The 18215-nt window shown below is 48.3% G+C and overlaps 1 protein-coding gene across 4 annotated transcripts in view; it reads left to right on the top strand.

Annotated features, from left to right (window-relative positions):
• Positions 1-16665, top strand: part of kdm1a (lysine (K)-specific demethylase 1a) — a 56714-nt gene extending 40049 nt beyond the window's left edge. For all 4 annotated transcript variants that reach the window (XM_084310969.1, XM_084310967.1, XM_084310966.1 and 1 more), the window contains 6 exons: positions 1428-1560; positions 1953-2140; positions 13895-14009; positions 14498-14625; positions 15203-15349; positions 15849-16665. In XM_084310969.1, the coding sequence (XP_084167095.1) occupies positions 1428-1560; positions 1953-2140; positions 13895-14009; positions 14498-14625; positions 15203-15349; positions 15849-16100 (963 nt within the window). In that variant the 3' untranslated portion in view covers positions 16101-16665. The remainder of the gene's footprint in view (positions 1-1427; positions 1561-1952; positions 2141-13894; positions 14010-14497; positions 14626-15202; positions 15350-15848) is intronic.
• The last annotated feature ends 1550 nt before the right edge of the window (positions 16666-18215 follow it).

The following is an 18215-nucleotide window of genomic DNA, read 5'->3' as shown; positions in this document are numbered from 1 at the left end:
AGCAGGACAGCGATCCAAAGCAAACAGCAAAGGAAACTCCCAATTGGTTTCCGAGAAGAAAATCACCTTGTTGGAATGGCCCAGTCAATTACCTGACTTAAACCCAATTGAACATTTGTGGAAGAATCTGAAGATCCAGATTTACAAGAGGGCCCCCCGCAATCTTCAAGATTGAAAGACAATCTGTGTAGAGGAATGGGCCAAAATCACACCTGAATACTGCGGGTGATTAGTTGCATCATACAGAAAGCGTCCTTGAAGGCTAAGAGAATCATCAAGGACTCCAGCCACCCGAACAACTGCCTCTTTGAACTGCTGTGGTCAGGCAAGCGATACCGGAGTCTTAAGGCGAGCACAGAAAGACTCAGAAGGAGCTTCTATCCCCAGGCCATCAGGCTGCTCAACGAACAATAAACACTATGCAGCAACCATCAAATGCACACAGCACACACATCCACACGCACACACTCACTTTAAACGGGCAACTCACTGCAGCACACACTTTAGAACACCTAAACACACTTTACACTTTATATTTATTGGTAAAGGATTTGCACTACAACTCGCACACCTTACTGTAAATTGTACCTAAATTGTACCTCATCCCATTTCTGCTCTGCACTATATAGTATTGTATATTAGTACATTGCATAGTATATTGTATGGTAACTCAGTTACTTCTATTCTGCATCGAACATTGTACATATGTCTATACTGAACACTGTGACCTCTATTTTTACTTCTATTTTACATGCTATACTATTTTATTTCATACTATCTTGTCTAACACAGTCTCTGGAGCGAAACAGTAAGAAGCATTTTGTATAAAAGTATTCTGTACTTCTGTATGACAACTATTAAAGAAACTTGAACTTGAAACTTGAAGCTGTCATTACAAACAAAGGCTTCTCCACTAAGTATTGAATTAATTTCAGTTAGTGTGTTCAATACTTTTTTCCTATGTCATTCCACTTTAATACACATAACTTTATTTACATATGGACTTTAATGTTTAGATTTTTTGTCTGGATTTCCTGAGTTAATACCAAAGTCTGGTGACGATTTCACTTGAATGGCCACATTGGAAATACATTTACAGGACAAAATGCTCATGTGTTCAATACTTATTTCCCCCATTGTACACCCTAAAACCTCATATACACAACTGTCTTAAAACATAATATACACCCTAAATGTTCTAAAACCTCACATACCGGTATATATACCTTAACTGTTCTAAAACCTCATATATATATATATATATATATATATATATATATATATATATATATATATATATATATATATATATATATATACCCTAACTGATCTAAAACCGAATTTTCACCTTAACCCCCATGCCCCCATTTGAGGTGGAGATGGCTTCTCTTCATGAATGTGTTGACAAGATGTTACCTCTTGTACAGGATGATGACTTTGAGTTCACCGGCAGCCACCTGACCGTGAGGAACGGCTACTCTTGTGTACCGGTGGCTCTAGCCGAGGGCCTGGACATCAAACTAAACACGGCAGTGCGACAGGTCCGGTACACAGCCTCCGGTATGTACACTGGAATGTGTGTGTGTGTCTGTCATTCCCTATGCCTTGAAATCAACCCGTTATTGATCCACAGGCACGTATGTATTCCATGTCCATGGGGCAACCGACTCAGGAGGTAGAGCAGTCGTCTGGTAGTCGGAAGGTTCCCAGTTCGATTCCCGCTCCTCCCGGGCAGCGTGTCGATGTGTCCTTGAGCAAGACACTTAACCCCTAATTGCTCCCGATGAGCAGGTTGGCACCTTGCATGGTTGCCATCGGTGTGTGAATGTGTGAGACAGTGAATGGGTAAAAATGTGAGGAACAAATTGTAAAACGCTTTGGATAAAAGCGCTATATAAATGCAGCCATTTACCATTTACGTCTGACCAGCGTGTCTCGCCTCGTTCCTCCAGGTTGTGAGGTAATAGCAGTAAACACTCGCTCCACCACACAGACCTTCATCTATAAGTGCGATGCTGTCCTGTGCACTCTGCCTCTGGGTGTGATGAAGCAGCAGCCGCCCGCCGTGCAGTTTGTTCCCCCGCTGCCCGAGTGGAAGACCGCTGCTATCCAGAGGATGGGCTTCGGCAACCTCAACAAGGTACCCACACACACACACGCACGCACACACACAAACACACAGTATTTCCCATACATTGATTTACTTTTGTGGGCCACCACAAAATCAGCACTGAGTGGTGTATATTGATTTTCAATTACGGTAGTTTTTTTTACTGTTTTAAAATGGGTTAAATCTTATTTCATTGCAAAGCTGCATATTGGTGGCTGTAGTGATTACAGTAGTATTGGTGGCAGTAGGGTTTTGTCAGCGACTAGTAGTGATTACAGTAGTATTGGTGGCAGTAGGGTTTAGTCAGAGACTAGTAGTGATTACAGTACAGTAGTTGATTAGTGTAGTGATAACAGTAATGGTGACAATATTTGGCCATTTTAAGTCAGTATATAACAGTATATATAGTGCAAGCTATAACACTGACGAAGGAATATGTAATTCCGAAACATGTTTGTTTCAGGCTGCCATTCAATTTTGAACCTGAGAGTGCTGGTCTGGCTTCACTGCTTCTTTTATATAATACTTAATGGGATTTCAGCACCCAGTGTCGTATCTTGAGAGCGCGGTCTAACTTGACATTTGCCATTTTAAGTCAGGAAACTAACATTTGGAGTAAGTGCAACATTTTATCACGACTGTGCAGTAAAAACTAGTCCTGTCTGCACTCAAACTTCTCGAGTGGTAACCGCACACAAATCAATGGACACAGAAACGAATAAACCCAAAAATGCAAGATACAAGCCTCCTCAAATCCCTTTTTACTCCCAAAAATAGTACCCAGCTTGTTATATGTATTTAAGTTGTAATTTCCTGTTAGTGAGTTAGACAACTGATGTATTTGCAATGGAGCACTTTATATCAGTTAGGCCTATTGTTTATAGCCCCCTCTATTACACCCATCTGCTACCACCACTGTGGGAAACACTGAAACCCCATGACCCACTAGGGAAAGCGGTGTAATTGATTTCTGACACACACACACACACACACACACACACACACACACACACACACACACACACATACACATACACATACACACACACACACACACACACACAGTCTCTTATTGTCATTTCTTCAACAAAAGCAACTTTATGAGCCTGCAGAGGAATCTGTTCTCAGCCAGGACACATTCATAACGCTCCCGTTTCAACTCCAGCACATGGTGAAAAGAAAGTTAGCGGAATAGAATCACAATCTTTTATTCACACTTTTATTTGCCAAACCCATCACAATGGACACACAGGGATTTGACTTGACATAACAGCACGACATAGAACAGGGGTTCCCAAACTTTTCAGGCCAGGGCCCAGAAAATAAGGCGTCAGAGAGCCGCGGCCCAATGCACATCGTCAGGCTTTTTTTTTTTTTGCCAGGCGACCGATTTTTTAAGCCAAATATCACTTCAATCCTATTAAGTTAGTTCAAGTTAGTTATTCATTTATATGTGCTATTTATGAGAGGGCTAACTTGTTGCAAAATAATAATGATAATAATAATAGCTGTGCGGGAGCTGTGCGGGAGCTTAGAGGACTGTATATAATTATCACCTTAGGGGGTGTGGTAGGATGCCTTAACTCTTAAACTAATTGTACCAAATACACAACTGAGTGAATAACTTAAAATGGAGTCACCTAAACTAGAAAGAGCGAGGAAACTGTTTGAAACATAATGCTTTTATATAAGCAAAAAAGGGGAAAAAGATACATACAAAATATTGTTATCACATTACACAAAGCCTGATTAAATACTATTACTAAATTTAGATGGGCGCCCAAATAGTTATAATAAAGTGTTCTGGCCAAACGTTGCCGCGGTTACCACTGTGACAGAGGAACAATTCCCTCTGCAGGATGAGAGAGATGGAGGTGATGAGGAGTAGTAGACCGCTGCGTGTTGATGAGGGCGGGAAGACGCTGCCCGGTCCAATAGGCGCCACTAGTCTGCTCCTGCAGACCAGATGCTCCGCTGTGGTGGTCCGAGTGTCTCGCTCCGCTCCGTGGTGCTGCACGGCGCACGCCGACAGCTGCTGCAGACACGCTGGTCCCCTCTGTACCACAGGTTACTGCTATGGCTACTTCGTAGGACTAGTTGTGTCCCTTTACAGCGACACAGACCTTATCTAAATGTTCTCTGGTCTGTGTTATATATCGACTGATATGTCCAGTACAGAGCAGCTATCGAAGCATGAGCCGAAGCTACTTTAGGTATTAGAGCCGAGCTAGCTAGCTTCGGCTAACTGGTAACGATAGATGGGGAATACTATAGTCTGCTGTAATATGCTAATCCCAGACGTTTACTAAACATCAAATTAGCTGGGTACTAAAACTCACTCTCTCTTGGTGGTATAATGTCCGCTTGGTAAGCCACTTTACATACTTGGTCACCGTCAAACTATAACGTTAACGAGAGCAACGCCGTGTGTACGTCCGCTCTCTTCCGTTGGTCCGGTCAAGTTCAACGTCAATAAGCTCATAGAGAGGAAGTGACGCAGATACGAGGGGACACTAAACCACCTCTGGCCCACTAGATGGCAGCACCGTCATATAACCTGAGATGCAATCAATAGGCAGCAGTGTAACATTATGTGGTAAATAATAACTTAACTCCCACATATTAACTTAAAGGGGGATTATTTTAGGTCTAATTTTACCTAATTGCAGACCCTTCAGCACAGCCGCCCCCTGATTTGCGGCGCTAATCAGTACTGAGGTCTGCTGAATGTCTAGTAGTCACTCAGGCTGGTCAGAGTCAGAGTACGGGGGTAGTCGGATCAGTCGAGCCACTGGTCTGTGGTATGTTCTTCCTCCGACCTCCACGATAGCAGAGCGGACTCTTCCGTCTTGCCCTTTTACCACACTCTTCACCCCTCCGGTGAGCCAGCGGGCTCGGGGAAGCGCCTGATCCACGATCATGACTGGGGTTCCTGGTTCTAGGTTGCCTCTTTCAGTGATCCACTTGCGGCGGCCTTGCAGCGATGGGAGATATTCGGTGGTGAACCTCTTCCAGAATTGGTCGGCTAAAGCCTGACTATACCTCCATTGTCTTCTGCCGATGATCTCGGTGGAGGCGTAGACCGCAAAGGGAAGGGCCGCGTCTCGCCGCCCCATCAAAAGGCTGTTGGGTGTTATGGGGTCGAGATCGGCCGCGTCGCTACTGACGTACCCCAGTGGCTTGGAATTCAGAATGGCTTCAATCTCCACCAGCACGGTGTTGAAGACCTCTGCCTTCGGAACCTGTCCTCTGAGCGCGGCTGCTAGAGCAGCCTTTACTGACTTGACCTCTCTCTCCCACGTTCCACCGAAGTGGGGTGCATTTGGAGGGTTGTAGGAGAAGGTGACCTGTTGGGAGGCCAGCTCGTCCCTCAACTCCTCACTCATCTGGTGGTAACTCTTGATGAGTTCAGCTTCTCCTCCCTTGAAATTCGTCCCGTGATCAGACCATAAGGTATGGGGTCGCCCTCTCCTTCCAGTAAATCGACGGAATGACTGGAGGAAGCTGTCTGTTGTCATTTCAGCCAGCACCTCGAGATGGACGGCTCTCGTGGTGAGGCACTTGAAGATGATTCCCCATCTCTTAGCAGTTGCTCTCCCGATCTCCGCCTTGATGGTGAAGGGCCCGAAGCAGTCCATACCCGTGTTGTGGAAGGGCGCTTCTTGGAGACGGAGGCGGCAGGATGGGAGGTCAGCCATTCGTGGCATGATGGGTTGGGCTCTGAGCTTCTGGCAGTCTGTGCATGACCGTTGGTAACGCCGCACAGCCTCCCGGCCGCGAAGTATCCAGAACCTTCTCCTGAGCTCCGCGAAGAGCCGCTCCGCTCCAGGGTGATACAATTTGGTGTCATAGTGACGAATCACCAAGTTAGTCACCGGATGCTTCGAGGGGAGTAGGATGGGGTGTTTGCTGTCCTCAGTGAGGCCCTGAGCCCGTCGTAGGCGGCCTCCGACACGTATGAGGTCTTTCTCGTCCAGTTCGGGGGCCAGTAGCCTCAGCTTGCTGTCTCTTGGTAGCTCCATCTTCCGTCCCAAGCACGCCATCTCGATCTGGAAGACCTCCCGCTGCACCCTCTGCAGCAACATGATCTCAGCTGCGGCGTAGTCGTCGGCGCTGAGAGGGGTCGGGTCTCCGGGACCGGGGTTCCGGTGGTGGAAGGTACGTACTTGGAGCTCTTCTAGGGTCTGGCAATCCTCAACCTTGGGACCGTCAGTATTGGAAGGGTCTTGGAGTCCAGTGAGGCCGCAGAAGATGGACTTCTTAAGTTCCACCTCCACCTCTGCGTTCTCCAAGTTCGGAGGAGAAGGCCAGTCTTCTTCTGGCTTGCGTAGGTAGTCGGGTCCACGGTGGTAGAGGTTGGGACGTGCCAATTCCTCGAGGGTCGCACCTCTGGTGATCACGTCCGCCGGGTTAACATCTGTCGAAACGTATCGCCAGCAGCTGATCCCCACAAGCTCTTGGATCTCTGTCACCCTTGTTCCTACGAATACTTTATATCTGCACGAAGTCGACTGGATCCACTGGATGACTGTTGTGGAGTCAGACCACATCGACACCGCGTGAAGGGGGAGGTGCAGCTCTTCCTTCAGCATCTTTCCCAACTGGGCTCCACTTAGAGCTGCGCAGAGCTCCAGCCGGGGAATGGATTGCTGCTTCTTGGGTGCAACTCTTGAGCGTGCAAGAATGAAGGAGACGTGGACTGTGTCGTCGGGCTCCACCGCGCGCAGGTACGCTACTGCACCATATGCCTTCTCAGACGCGTCACAGAATACATGAAGGGAGAGCTGGCTGCCGGTCAGACTGACGCTCGAGGGAAAGTAGCTCCTGGGAAACTCGATCTGTTGGAGGGTGGGGAGCTCTTCTTCCCACTTCTTCCACTTCGCCCCGAGTGTCTCTGGTAGGGGGTCATCCCATCCCTTCGCCTCAGTCCACAGCTCGCTGACCAGAGCCTTGGCACGAGTCGTGTAGGGGTTGATGTAACCCAACGGGTCATATTGACTCGCCAGAGTACTGTAGATCGACCTCCTGGTTACGTAATGGCGAGTCTCGATTTTCTTTTGCCGGTAACACAGGGTGTCAGACTTGAAACGCCAGAGGAGACCCAGAGTCATTTCATGGGCGTCCTCACTTGACTGGGAGAGCCAGGTCTCGCTGCTGTCAGCCTTCGCTTCGTCTGGGAGGTCTCGGACGACCTCAGGGTTGTTGGTGGCCCACTGGCGGACCTCAAAGCCAGCGGTGGCCAGGAAGGTGCGTATGTCATGCACCAGCTTGTAGGCCTCTTCCGCGGTCTCCACGCTGTGGAGGCAGTTGTCCACATAGAAACTGTGGTGGACAGCATCGGAGACTCCGGGGGGTGCGGCGCCGTCGTCGACATGAAGCTGCAGGGCGTAGGTGGCGCAACACGGGCTGCAGGTCGTCCCGAAGGGCAGCACCTCCCACTGATAGATGGACGGTTCCGGGTCGTCTGGGTTTTCTCTCCACAAGAACCTCATGAGTGGCTTATCTTCGTCGAGCAAACACACCTGATGGAACATGCGTTTGATGTCGCCACTGATGGCGGTCTTCTGTCGTCGGAAGCGCACCATGACTCCGAGGAGAGGAGGGGTCAGAGTCGGACCGGGCAGGAGATAGCGGTTGAGGTTCTGCTGGCGCACTTGAAAGCTGCAATTAAAGACCACTCTGTTCTTTCCGTTGTGCTTAACGTTATGGTGTGGAAGGTACCATGACTCGGTACTCCTTTCCGCCTCCTCAGGCTTCAGCCTCCTGACTAGTCCAGACTCTATGAGCTTGCTCATTTCTGTGGCGTAGGCGGCAGCCGTCTCGGGGTCTCTGCTGAGTCTTCTTTCAGTGCTAAGCAGACACGGCTTCGCTACTCCTGGGGGAACCTTGAAGGTCGGCATGGGCTCTCTTCTCAAGAGCGGTGTGGCGTATCTGAGGACACCGCGCACGCAGACACGCTTGGTCTTGGCTTGGAGAAGATCCATCGCCGCCTTATCTTCTTTGGAGCGAGTGTGTATCTTCTCGTTTTTGTATGGAGCAATGTCCAGCTGCCATAACCTCTGAACATTCTCCAGCAATGCCTCGTCTTCATGCCCCGCTCCAATGAAGAGGCAGTGGGTCTGACGGGCGTTCAGATTTCTTAGACTGATGGGGCCCTGCAGGGTCCAGCCTAGCGGAGTCTCCAGGGCGACGGGACATCCGGGTGGACCCGGGATGATGTGCTTGGGTAAAGTGAGGTTCACATTATCGGAGCCGAGCAGGAGGGTGGGCTTCACCTCCATTGCAGCGTTGATCCCCAGATTACGGAGATGTGGGTACCTCTTCATGAGGGACTCCATCGGGTAGCCGTAACTGGAGAGGCACAACCCGGCAGCTGTGAATACGCGGCTCACTTTGAAGACTTCCTTCGGCCGTCCGGCCGGTGTGAGGGTGAGGGCCACACTTTCTCCTCGAATAGTGGTGCGCCCTGGTTGGATGGTGAGGAGATCCAGCTCCTCTGCGTCGCCCACGAGTCCAAGGGCGATGGCAGCCTCACGCATCAGCAGCGTGCGCTCCGAGCCATCGTCAATAACCGCGTAGGTCTCCAGAGTCTTGTCGCGGTTCCGCAGGACCACCGGCACAATCTTCAACAGCACGCGGGGAGTGCTGCCTCTCACGGGGCCCACGTAGTAGTTGCGTAGCTCTCTAGAGGGCTCATCACGGACTTCCGCCACATAAGGCTTAGCCTTGTCGTCTCTATTGTTGAGGTCGTGGAGGGCCGTGAGGTGGATCTTCCCGCACCCGCTCTGTCTGCAGGGTCCCTTGAGGGTGCAGTCCTTTGCTCGGTGCTCACGGGCGCACTTCCAGCACCGCTTATTCTCTATTATCCACTGTTTCTTTTCCTCTGTAGTCTTCTCCTTGAACACGGGACAGTTGTCTAGCCAGTGGACCTCTGTGCAGCACTGGCATGGCGGCGGAGTCTTCTTCTCTCCTTTCTTCTGGGAGGAGAAGCCTCGTTGGCCTTTCGGGGGCCCTTGGTGCTCCTTTGATGTGGTTTCATGTACGGTGGTCAGCACCCTAACGGGCCGCCCTGTTCGGTCTGACTTGTCTCGTCCACTGCGTCCATTGCCTCTCGGCTCTTCCCGCTTGGGGAGGCGGATGTGCCTCATCTCCGACTTCAGGAACTCTGAGAGCTCCATCAGGGTAGACAGTGGCTGTTGGGGGTGGAGACGCTTGTGTTCCCGTCGGAACCTCTCTTCCCTTTCCTTTGGAAGCTTCCTGACGAAGCGTTCTACGTTGGAGCCTGCATAGAGCTCAGTGCGGCCGGCGGCTCCTTGGAACGTCAGGAGGCTCACCAGAGCCTGTACCTTCAAGGAGTATGCGTCCAGGGCGTGGTCGTCCTTTATGTCTGCCATTTCTCCCAGCTCGTGGATCTCCTCCACTATGTGGTCCCACGGGCGTCCCCAGCGCTCGTCCAGGGCCTGGAGAGACGAAGTATAGGGGGTGGGGGAGTATGCGTTGGCAGTGCATATGAGCTTGGCCGCAGGCAGCGTACAGTGCATAGACAGCTCGAGGAACTTCTGTTGCTCGCTGTGGTTGGCGGCGCCCAGGAGGAACTCCAGACACATCCTCATGTCATGGTACTGACTTCTAGAATTGTCTTTGAAGAATGGGATGGCGCTCCCTGGTGGGCGCTGTGGGAGCGGGTCGTACCTAGGGGCCGGTGCAGTTACGGGCCAATGTTGATGGGATCTGGAGGTTGCTCTGTGTGTGGCGGGTAGCCGCTCACATTGAGAGCGGGGTGGCACCTCTCCTGGTGCCGTATATTCCTCCTGCAGACGAGCCAGTCGCCTTTCCAGGTCTTCGGAGTCGGCCTTGTCCCTTCTTCGGGGTCGGGGATACGTAGCCGGGTGCTCCTCCCTTTCAGGCTGGCGGCGCTGGGGTGAGTTATTCCTAGTGGATGCTCTTGATGATTGCCTGGAGGCAGAGGCCGATTGCAGTTGGGCGGTAGCGAGCCGGGTGTACTCCAAGGCCTGGGCTGCCGCTCTATCGCGCTCCCGCTCCAGTGCTTCCGCGGCTCTTCTCTCTCTGTCGAGCGCATCTTGGCGTCGTTGAGCCTCTCTTGCGAGCGCATCTTCGCGTTGTTGTTGCATGCATTGGAACATGAATTCTGTTTGGCTTGTAACGCTCCCTCTGCTTTGTGCTCTGCTGGGGGGCCTACTAGTTCTGCGAGTGTCTAGGAAGAACTCTCCCGGTTGGAAGTGATTGAAGTCCTGCCTGCCGCGTAGCTCCACTCTGTCTGGGGGATTGATATCCTCTCCAGGTTGCGAGTCGTTTTCAGCTGAGTCACTCTCCTCTTCTTCTTCAGACTCATCTTGCTCATCATACTCATCTTGGTTGGCGGTATCCAGTGGCGAGAAGGTAGTTATGTCTTTACTACCCGAGACTGCCACCTGGTGTCTCTTCTTCTCTTCAGGCCGCTGGGGGGTGTCAGTCGGGTCTGACTCTGTTCTCAGAGTCTGATCTAACTGCGGTGTGGCAGCAGCACCCTCTACTAGCTGGGGTGTGCCTGCCGTCTGATCTAACTGTGGTGTGGCAGCAGCACCCTCTACTAACTGGGGTGTGCCTGCCGTCTGGGTTGTAAAGTCCCCTACTGTCCGGTCAGCTGATGTGTTTAGCATATGCTGATTGCTCTCCGAACTAGGGCTACTGGGTGTACCCAGGACACAGTCATCTAGTCGGGAGGGTAATCTACGCTCCCTAGGAGCACGTGTCTTCCCTTCAGGGAAGGGGGGGGGGGGGCCCTTTGAACCTACCTCGCTCTTTTGTGACATCCTATCTGGTTTAAATCCGGCTCGAAGGACCAAATTGTGCGGGAGCTTAGAGGACTGTATATAATTATCACCTTAGGGGGTGTGGTAGGATGCCTTAACTCTTAAACTAATTGTACCAAATACACAACTGAGTGAATAACTTAAAATGGAGTCACCTAAACTAGAAAGAGCGAGGAAACTGTTTGAAACATAATGCTTTTATATAAGCAAAAAAGGGGAAAAAGATACATACAAAATATTGTTATCACATTACACAAAGCCTGATTAAATACTATTACTAAATTTAGATGGGCGCCCAAATAGTTATAATAAAGTGTTCTGGCCAAACGTTGCCGCGGTTACCACTGTGACAGAGGAACAATTCCCTCTGCAGGATGAGAGAGATGGAGGTGATGAGGAGTAGTAGACCGCTGCGTGTTGATGAGGGCGGGAAGACGCTGCCCGGTCCAATAGGCGCCACTAGTCTGCTCCTGCAGACCAGATGCTCCGCTGTGGTGGTCCGAGTGTCTCGCTCCGCTCCGTGGTGCTGCACGGCGCACGCCGACAGCTGCTGCAGACACGCTGGTCCCCTCTGTACCACAGGTTACTGCTATGGCTACTTCGTAGGACTAGTTGTGTCCCTTTACAGCGACACAGACCTTATCTAAATGTTCTCTGGTCTGTGTTATATATCGACTGATATGTCCAGTACAGAGCAGCTATCGAAGCATGAGCCGAAGCTACTTTAGGTATTAGAGCCGAGCTAGCTAGCTTCGGCTAACTGGTAACGATAGATGGGGAATACTATAGTCTGCTGTAATATGCTAATCCCAGACGTTTACTAAACATCAAATTAGCTGGGTACTAAAACTCACTCTCTCTTGGTGGTATAATGTCCGCTTGGTAAGCCACTTTACATACTTGGTCACCGTCAAACTATAACGTTAACGAGAGCAACGCCGTGTGTACGTCCGCTCTCTTCCGTTGGTCCGGTCAAGTTCAACGTCAATAAGCTCATAGAGAGGAAGTGACGCAGATACGAGGGGACACTAAACCACCTCTGGCCCACTAGATGGCAGCACCGTCATATAACCTGAGATGCAATCAATAGGCAGCAGTGTAACATTATGTGGTAAATAATAACTTAACTCCCACATATTAACTTAAAGGGGGATTATTTTAGGTCTAATTTTACCTAATTGCAGACCCTTCAGCACAATAGCCTTATTAAAATACTATTGTTGCTTCGGTTGTTTTCAGCATTTTATGTGCATAATCTGTTATTTAGTTTGAAATGTTCGTTGAAATAAGTAGATTTTTCGTTTTTGTTTATTTATTAAGTTAATATAAAACCATATAGTCACATTTTAGAATACAATAGAATAGAATTTTAGAATACAACTAGAAACACTGTCCTGGCCTGCTTCTAAGTTCAGTGGCATGAAATTTTTTTTTTTTTTTTTTTTATAAATCATCTCGCGGCCCACCCGTGGCTGTTCGCGGCCCACCTTTGGGTCGCGACCCCGACTTTGGGAACCACTGAATAGAATACCTCACTCAATAGCATAAATAACCAATCAGGACACAGACAAAACAAATACAACACACATCCATAGAGGCCAAGTATGGATTGTGCAAATTAAAAGATAAAACATCCTGTTTGCTGCAAAAAATACATGTCCAAAGTGCACGTGCGTTGTCATGTAAAAGGATCCATAAACAGTGTTGTTAGTCAAAGCAATAAATAGACAGAGATTTACAGAAATTAAAAACCGTTCCACACTGACCTCAAAGGCATTACTTCTGTAACTCATCCTGAAGACTCAGTATCTTTATCTACTATGTACAAGTAACCCATGATAGTATAGTTTTGCCTGATTCACTAAGGTGTACAATATGTTTTTAAAATCAGCTTTCGGGCTCCAGTTCCTCTCATCCGTGTGGATGGAGGTGTTGAATTCCTGTGGGACGATTGTTGCCTGGCTGCAGCGTCCTTCAGCAGCTACTTGACCTTCAAGCCGATACTGGGCTCTTGGAGTGAATACAACGCTCTCGTTCACTGGGAACTGGATCACTAGCGAGGCCGCAAGAGAGTTATAGAATTTGTATCCCAGCAAAATGTGTCACTCCCCCAGTGTGCCCAGTAGCTCAGTGGAGCCTTTTCTGGCTCATGTGCTTCATCATACACACACATAGACGTACACACACTGAGCACACATAAATCAGAACAGGTGTTCCTTGCCCTCAGTGTGCAGAGAACAGGTTATAAATAGCCTGGAGCAAAGCTGGTCACCCTGGTTTACATCTGGGCTCCAGTGGAGGGATGGAGAGAGGGACTGAGAGGACGAGATAAACAAGAGTCTTAAAAATAGGACCAGAGAACGAGGGGGAGAGGGGAGAGTCACGGAGCCTGTTGGCATGTGGGTGGAGGCTCTTTGTTGCCAATGAATGTGTTAGTAATCCGATCAGAGCGCTTTCTCTCATCACTCCATCCTGTCATCTGTAGCTCTCACTCACTCACACGGAGGATCATCGTCATCCACTGCAGAGGTTTTTTTTTACCTCCTAATTCTGCTGCAGCACAGAGGAGAATGCGGCATTATTATGCAATGTGACCTGGTTATACCACAGTATCACCACTAGAGGGGGCTCTGCTTCAGGATCACATGCACATCAATGGAATTCTGGCGGGAATTATGATCAATTAATTTACAGTCCAGGAAGTGGATTTCTGATTATTTATTAGGCATTTCTGCCATATTTGAAAGTGCAGTAGAAAATTATGGGATTCATGCAACAAAGGTCTCGAGCCAGATTCTAACTCAATGACATTGCAAGTACGTGGTATGGACCGTAACCCATTCAGCCCAATCAAATGGTCTCTCGCTAATCTTCTCACAGAGACAGTAATGGATGATTAAGAGGAATGTATGTGAGTGTTTGTGTGTTGAATGTGTGACTAATCCTTTGCTGTTCCTGCTCCTTCCTGTAGGTGGTGCTGTGTTTTGACCGTGTGTTCTGGGACCCAAGTGTCAACCTGTTTGGTCATGTGGGATCCACCACAGCCAGTCGAGGAGAGCTGTTCCTCTTCTGGAATCTCTACAAAGGTGACCATATGGAGGTTTTCTATCATCCAAGTACTGTGCCGTTCTGAGCCTGCTATGGGTCCAGTACAGTCCAGTCCAGTACCAACAGCCTGTGGTTTACCATCAAAACGCTGCAGAGTCTCCAGCCTGTTTGTGCAGGAGAGGAACTTGAGGATGATATATCCTCTGCCTGCAGTGGATTTTGGAAGTGAGCCAGTATCTGTTGGAAGTGAGCCAGTGCCGTATGCGTATGTGTTTTGGGTACCTTATCAGTACCCTTCTAGCACACCTACTGAACCAAATTGTACACAAAACATAATGGCAAAACATACCACCATACTGGGATATGGGTAAAGTGCTGCACACGTGCAGTGGGTTGTAGTTCTTCTCAGGTATGGCAACTATCTGAAGAATTTGGTGCTATATGTAGGTGTGTCCTTCCCCCCTGTGACTATGTGATTGTAGTAGTACTCTTTATTTTAACCGTTGTCCTTTTTGTCCCCCGTCAGCCCCCATCCTACTTGCTCTGATGGCCGGTGAGGCTGCTGGCATCATGGAGAACATCAGTGATGATGTAATAGTTGGACGCTGCCTAGCCATCCTTAAAGGAATCTTTGGAAGCAGCGCTGTGCCTCAGGTGTGTGTATGTGTGTGCACATGTTCTGTAAGAAGGAACACCACACTCATATTCCTTCTAATTCACATGCATCCTTTTCTTCTATGTCATTCCAACACTCGAGGCGCTCTGAACAAATTACGATGTACAAACCTACATCCCAATACAACTGTGCATCCCAATACAGCAGTCGGAAGCACAATGGCTGCTCATGGATTTGGTTCACCGTTGGCTCCGCTACATTGGCTCTCTACACACAGAGCCGTGCTTATATTTCATTCAACTGAACCATCAGTGATTTATTTTATCAGGTCTTTCCAATTCCTTCGACTGGAATGCCTGAAGTCACTTACTGAATGGACCCCTAAACCAACACCGCTTCACACACAAGCTTATGTGGATGGCAATCATATCCCAAACCACCAGTCGTTATAAATCATTCACTATGGTTTCATATGGAAGGAAATCGCATGTGTGCTTGGCCAGCGTTGGAACCTTTTACCGTCTAACCATTTACTGCTACTTCTAATATCGTCATGGAAACTCATAAGAGCCCTGTTTGTGTGTTTGTGTTGTTGTTGTTTTGTCACCATGGCAGCCCAAGGAAACGGTGGTAACTCGTTGGCGTGCCGACCCCTGGGCGCGGGGCTCCTACTCGTACGTGGCGGCAGGTTCGTCTGGTAACGATTATGACCTTATGGCCCAGCCAATCACGCCAGGCCCTGCCATACCAGGAGCCTCACAGGTAAACACATACATGCTCTCTCTGTCAATCCCGGTGTGACACCTGGTTTGAGTCTGTATGTTGTTCATGTATGAGTGTGCACGTCGGTGTGTGTTTGTACTCGTGTGTGGGTGGATATGTGTGGCTCTCAGTATAAGTGTTTGTGTGAGTCCAAATGCAAGTCAAGCGAGCGAGCGAGTGAGTTGGAGAGCAGGCATCCTAGCCAGCCCACAGTATTTGACCAGACCCAGGCAGACCAGTTTGCCTCCCAACACAGATGTGTGTTGGTTGTTTTGATGTTGTCGTGGTGATTGATGTGAAGTGGTGTTTATGTGCCGAGCGGTGATGTGTTCTGTCATTCTTCCCCCTCCATCTCTTTATTCCCTCTGCCTCTCTTCTGCTCTTCCAGCCACATGCCCTCTCATAACTCCCCGTCATGTCACGGCAACGCATCCCAATAGTCATTATAACATAATATATTTTGTTTCGTTCTCTCTTCCCTCCTTCTCCTCTTCTTCAGCCCGTGCCTCGTCTGTTCTTCGCCGGGGAGCACACCATCAGAAACTACCCGGCCACGGTCCACGGCGCCCTCCTCAGTGGCCTGCGAGAGGCCGGGCGCATCGCCGACCAGTTCCTGGGTGCCATGTACACACTCCCCAGACAGGCCACGCCCACTGTAGCTAACATCCCGCAGCAGCAGCAGCAGCAGCAGCAACAACAGCAGCAACAGCAGCAGCAGCAACAGCAGGCCCTGCCAACGCCCGCTGTCTAAAACACCCTTCCCTCCTCCCTCTCTTCCCATATTACCTCGTCAATTAATGAGGTAGCATAGAGATTTTACCTGTATGCTGTCAACATATCTGGAGCCCCCAAAAACCCTCTCGGCGTCCCACTTATTACCAGTAGAGCCTTCTCTAGCGTCATTCTGCTTTTCCAAAACGCAGACCAGGCTACTGATCTTGAATTGACATTATCCTTCATTTGAGCATCTGCATTGGCTTTTAGTCGGGGATGTTGGTGACTCTAAACCTTCCCCTTCCCCGATACTTTACTTTGAGATGTGACTTACGTACCTGTTGCTAAATTCAAGTTAAACTTTATTTGTCCCCGCTGGGACAATTGGTTGTGCAGAATTGTAATTTATTTCAGTTTGAACAGAACACTGTAGTCAATGCAGAACAGACGGATAGAACTGGACACTAACTGGCACTACAACCACTGGCTTTTCCTAACGGAGGACGGTTCTAAATGTTGTGATGCGTCTGATGCTAAGCTGATACAGCTCCATGCGTTGCATTGTGCCCCGATTCTCTACTCTCTACTTTGGGGGGGGGGGGGGGGGGGGGAGCATAGGTTGTGCTTTTTAATTCATGTGAGGTAGGGTTGCAGAGCCTAGCATTTCAGTCATGTGTCCCACATGAGCATTATCAAAAGTGTGATACATACACTCGCACCATGAACTGTTGACCTATAAGGCAGATGGTACAACTCTGTAGCGCTGTCTCACTCCATTCAACTCTTTATTTTATTTTTCTATCGATGAGATGATTACCTCTGCAATGTTGTTCTCAAGGACATTGTGTTTGTTAGAGCTGGAGTGCGGGACTTTTACATATAACTGAACAAGTTCACACAATGCTGAAAGGTATTGGGTAAAGCTCTCTCTGTAATTTGCAGTATACCAGTTTTTTTTTTAAATCATATGTATATACTGTGAAATACACACATCTCCCTGGCTGGTGATGGGTTTAATCAGCATCGCGTGAACTCATTTGGCAAAGAGCTTGAACGTTACGGACATTCATTTATATGTAGAAGTTCCGCACTGCAGGTTTAAAGCTGAATGAAATCTCCTTCTATAGTACTCGTATGCCTCCTAAATATCACGTCCCCATTTAGGTTGCATAGTATAGTGAAAATAGAGCGTATTTGTATTAAATGCTAAAAAGATAGAGGATATTTTGAAAAAAAGAAAATTATGAATGTTACCATTTAGCAGTCTGTTTGAAGTATATTATTTTATTGGAGTTGTCATTTACATACCTTTTTTATATTTTGTAATTTTTTTTTTTATTAAAAGACTTAAAAGAATTGGGTCTGTATACTTGTATCCTGTGTTGTGTGTAGGTCTTCATCTCGCAGGCTTATCCTCTTCAACGAACTGAAAGCAGCCAGGTCTAGCAGTGCGTCTGCATTCAATTCATTTCCGATATAGCTGTGAGGTACTGCATACTCCTCTACAAGATTCAAGAGGTTTATTCATCACATACATACACAAGACATAAAGTGAAATGAAGGTGGCCATGCCCGCTTCGATTGTGCAAAAAATACAAATAATAAAATAGACATGATAAAAATACTAAGATAAAATACAAAAGGCAATGAGTCCTATCTACACTACGCTATCCTAACTACTGTATACTATACAAAAACCTCCAGTTATGTTTTATTACATTTTTTTTTTTACCTTTTTTCTTTCCTTTAAAGTGACTTCTCATGTGATTAAAGTGACCTGTGGTGTGTTTGTGTGAGAGATTGGAAATGACTACGTACAGGTAAAAAACTACATTGGAAATGAGTGCAGCCGCTCTGCTACTAGGCTTGGCTGCTTTTGGGTGGAAAGGAGCCAATAGAATGAGTTCTCACTCATGTGCTGATGTGGGATTGCACCCATGTAGACTACATACACACACACATCTATACAAGTAACATGGTGATGACCTTCCTCCCCACTGATCTGTGTTCCCTGGGCTCTTGTGGTGTCTGGTACAGTGGTGGGGGTTGAGGAATGAGGGGAGATATTTAAAATGGGATTCTGGGGTTGAGGAATGAGAGATATTTAAAATGGGATTCTGACCCTTCAGTGCAGTTTTATTTCGGGGCTCTT

This window comes from Notolepis coatsorum (assembly GCF_963971535.1).
Source record: "Notolepis coatsorum genome assembly, chromosome: 3".
Lineage (NCBI taxonomy): Eukaryota > Metazoa > Chordata > Actinopteri > Aulopiformes > Paralepididae > Notolepis > Notolepis coatsorum.
This window is presented reverse-complemented; position numbering and strand designations above follow the sequence as displayed.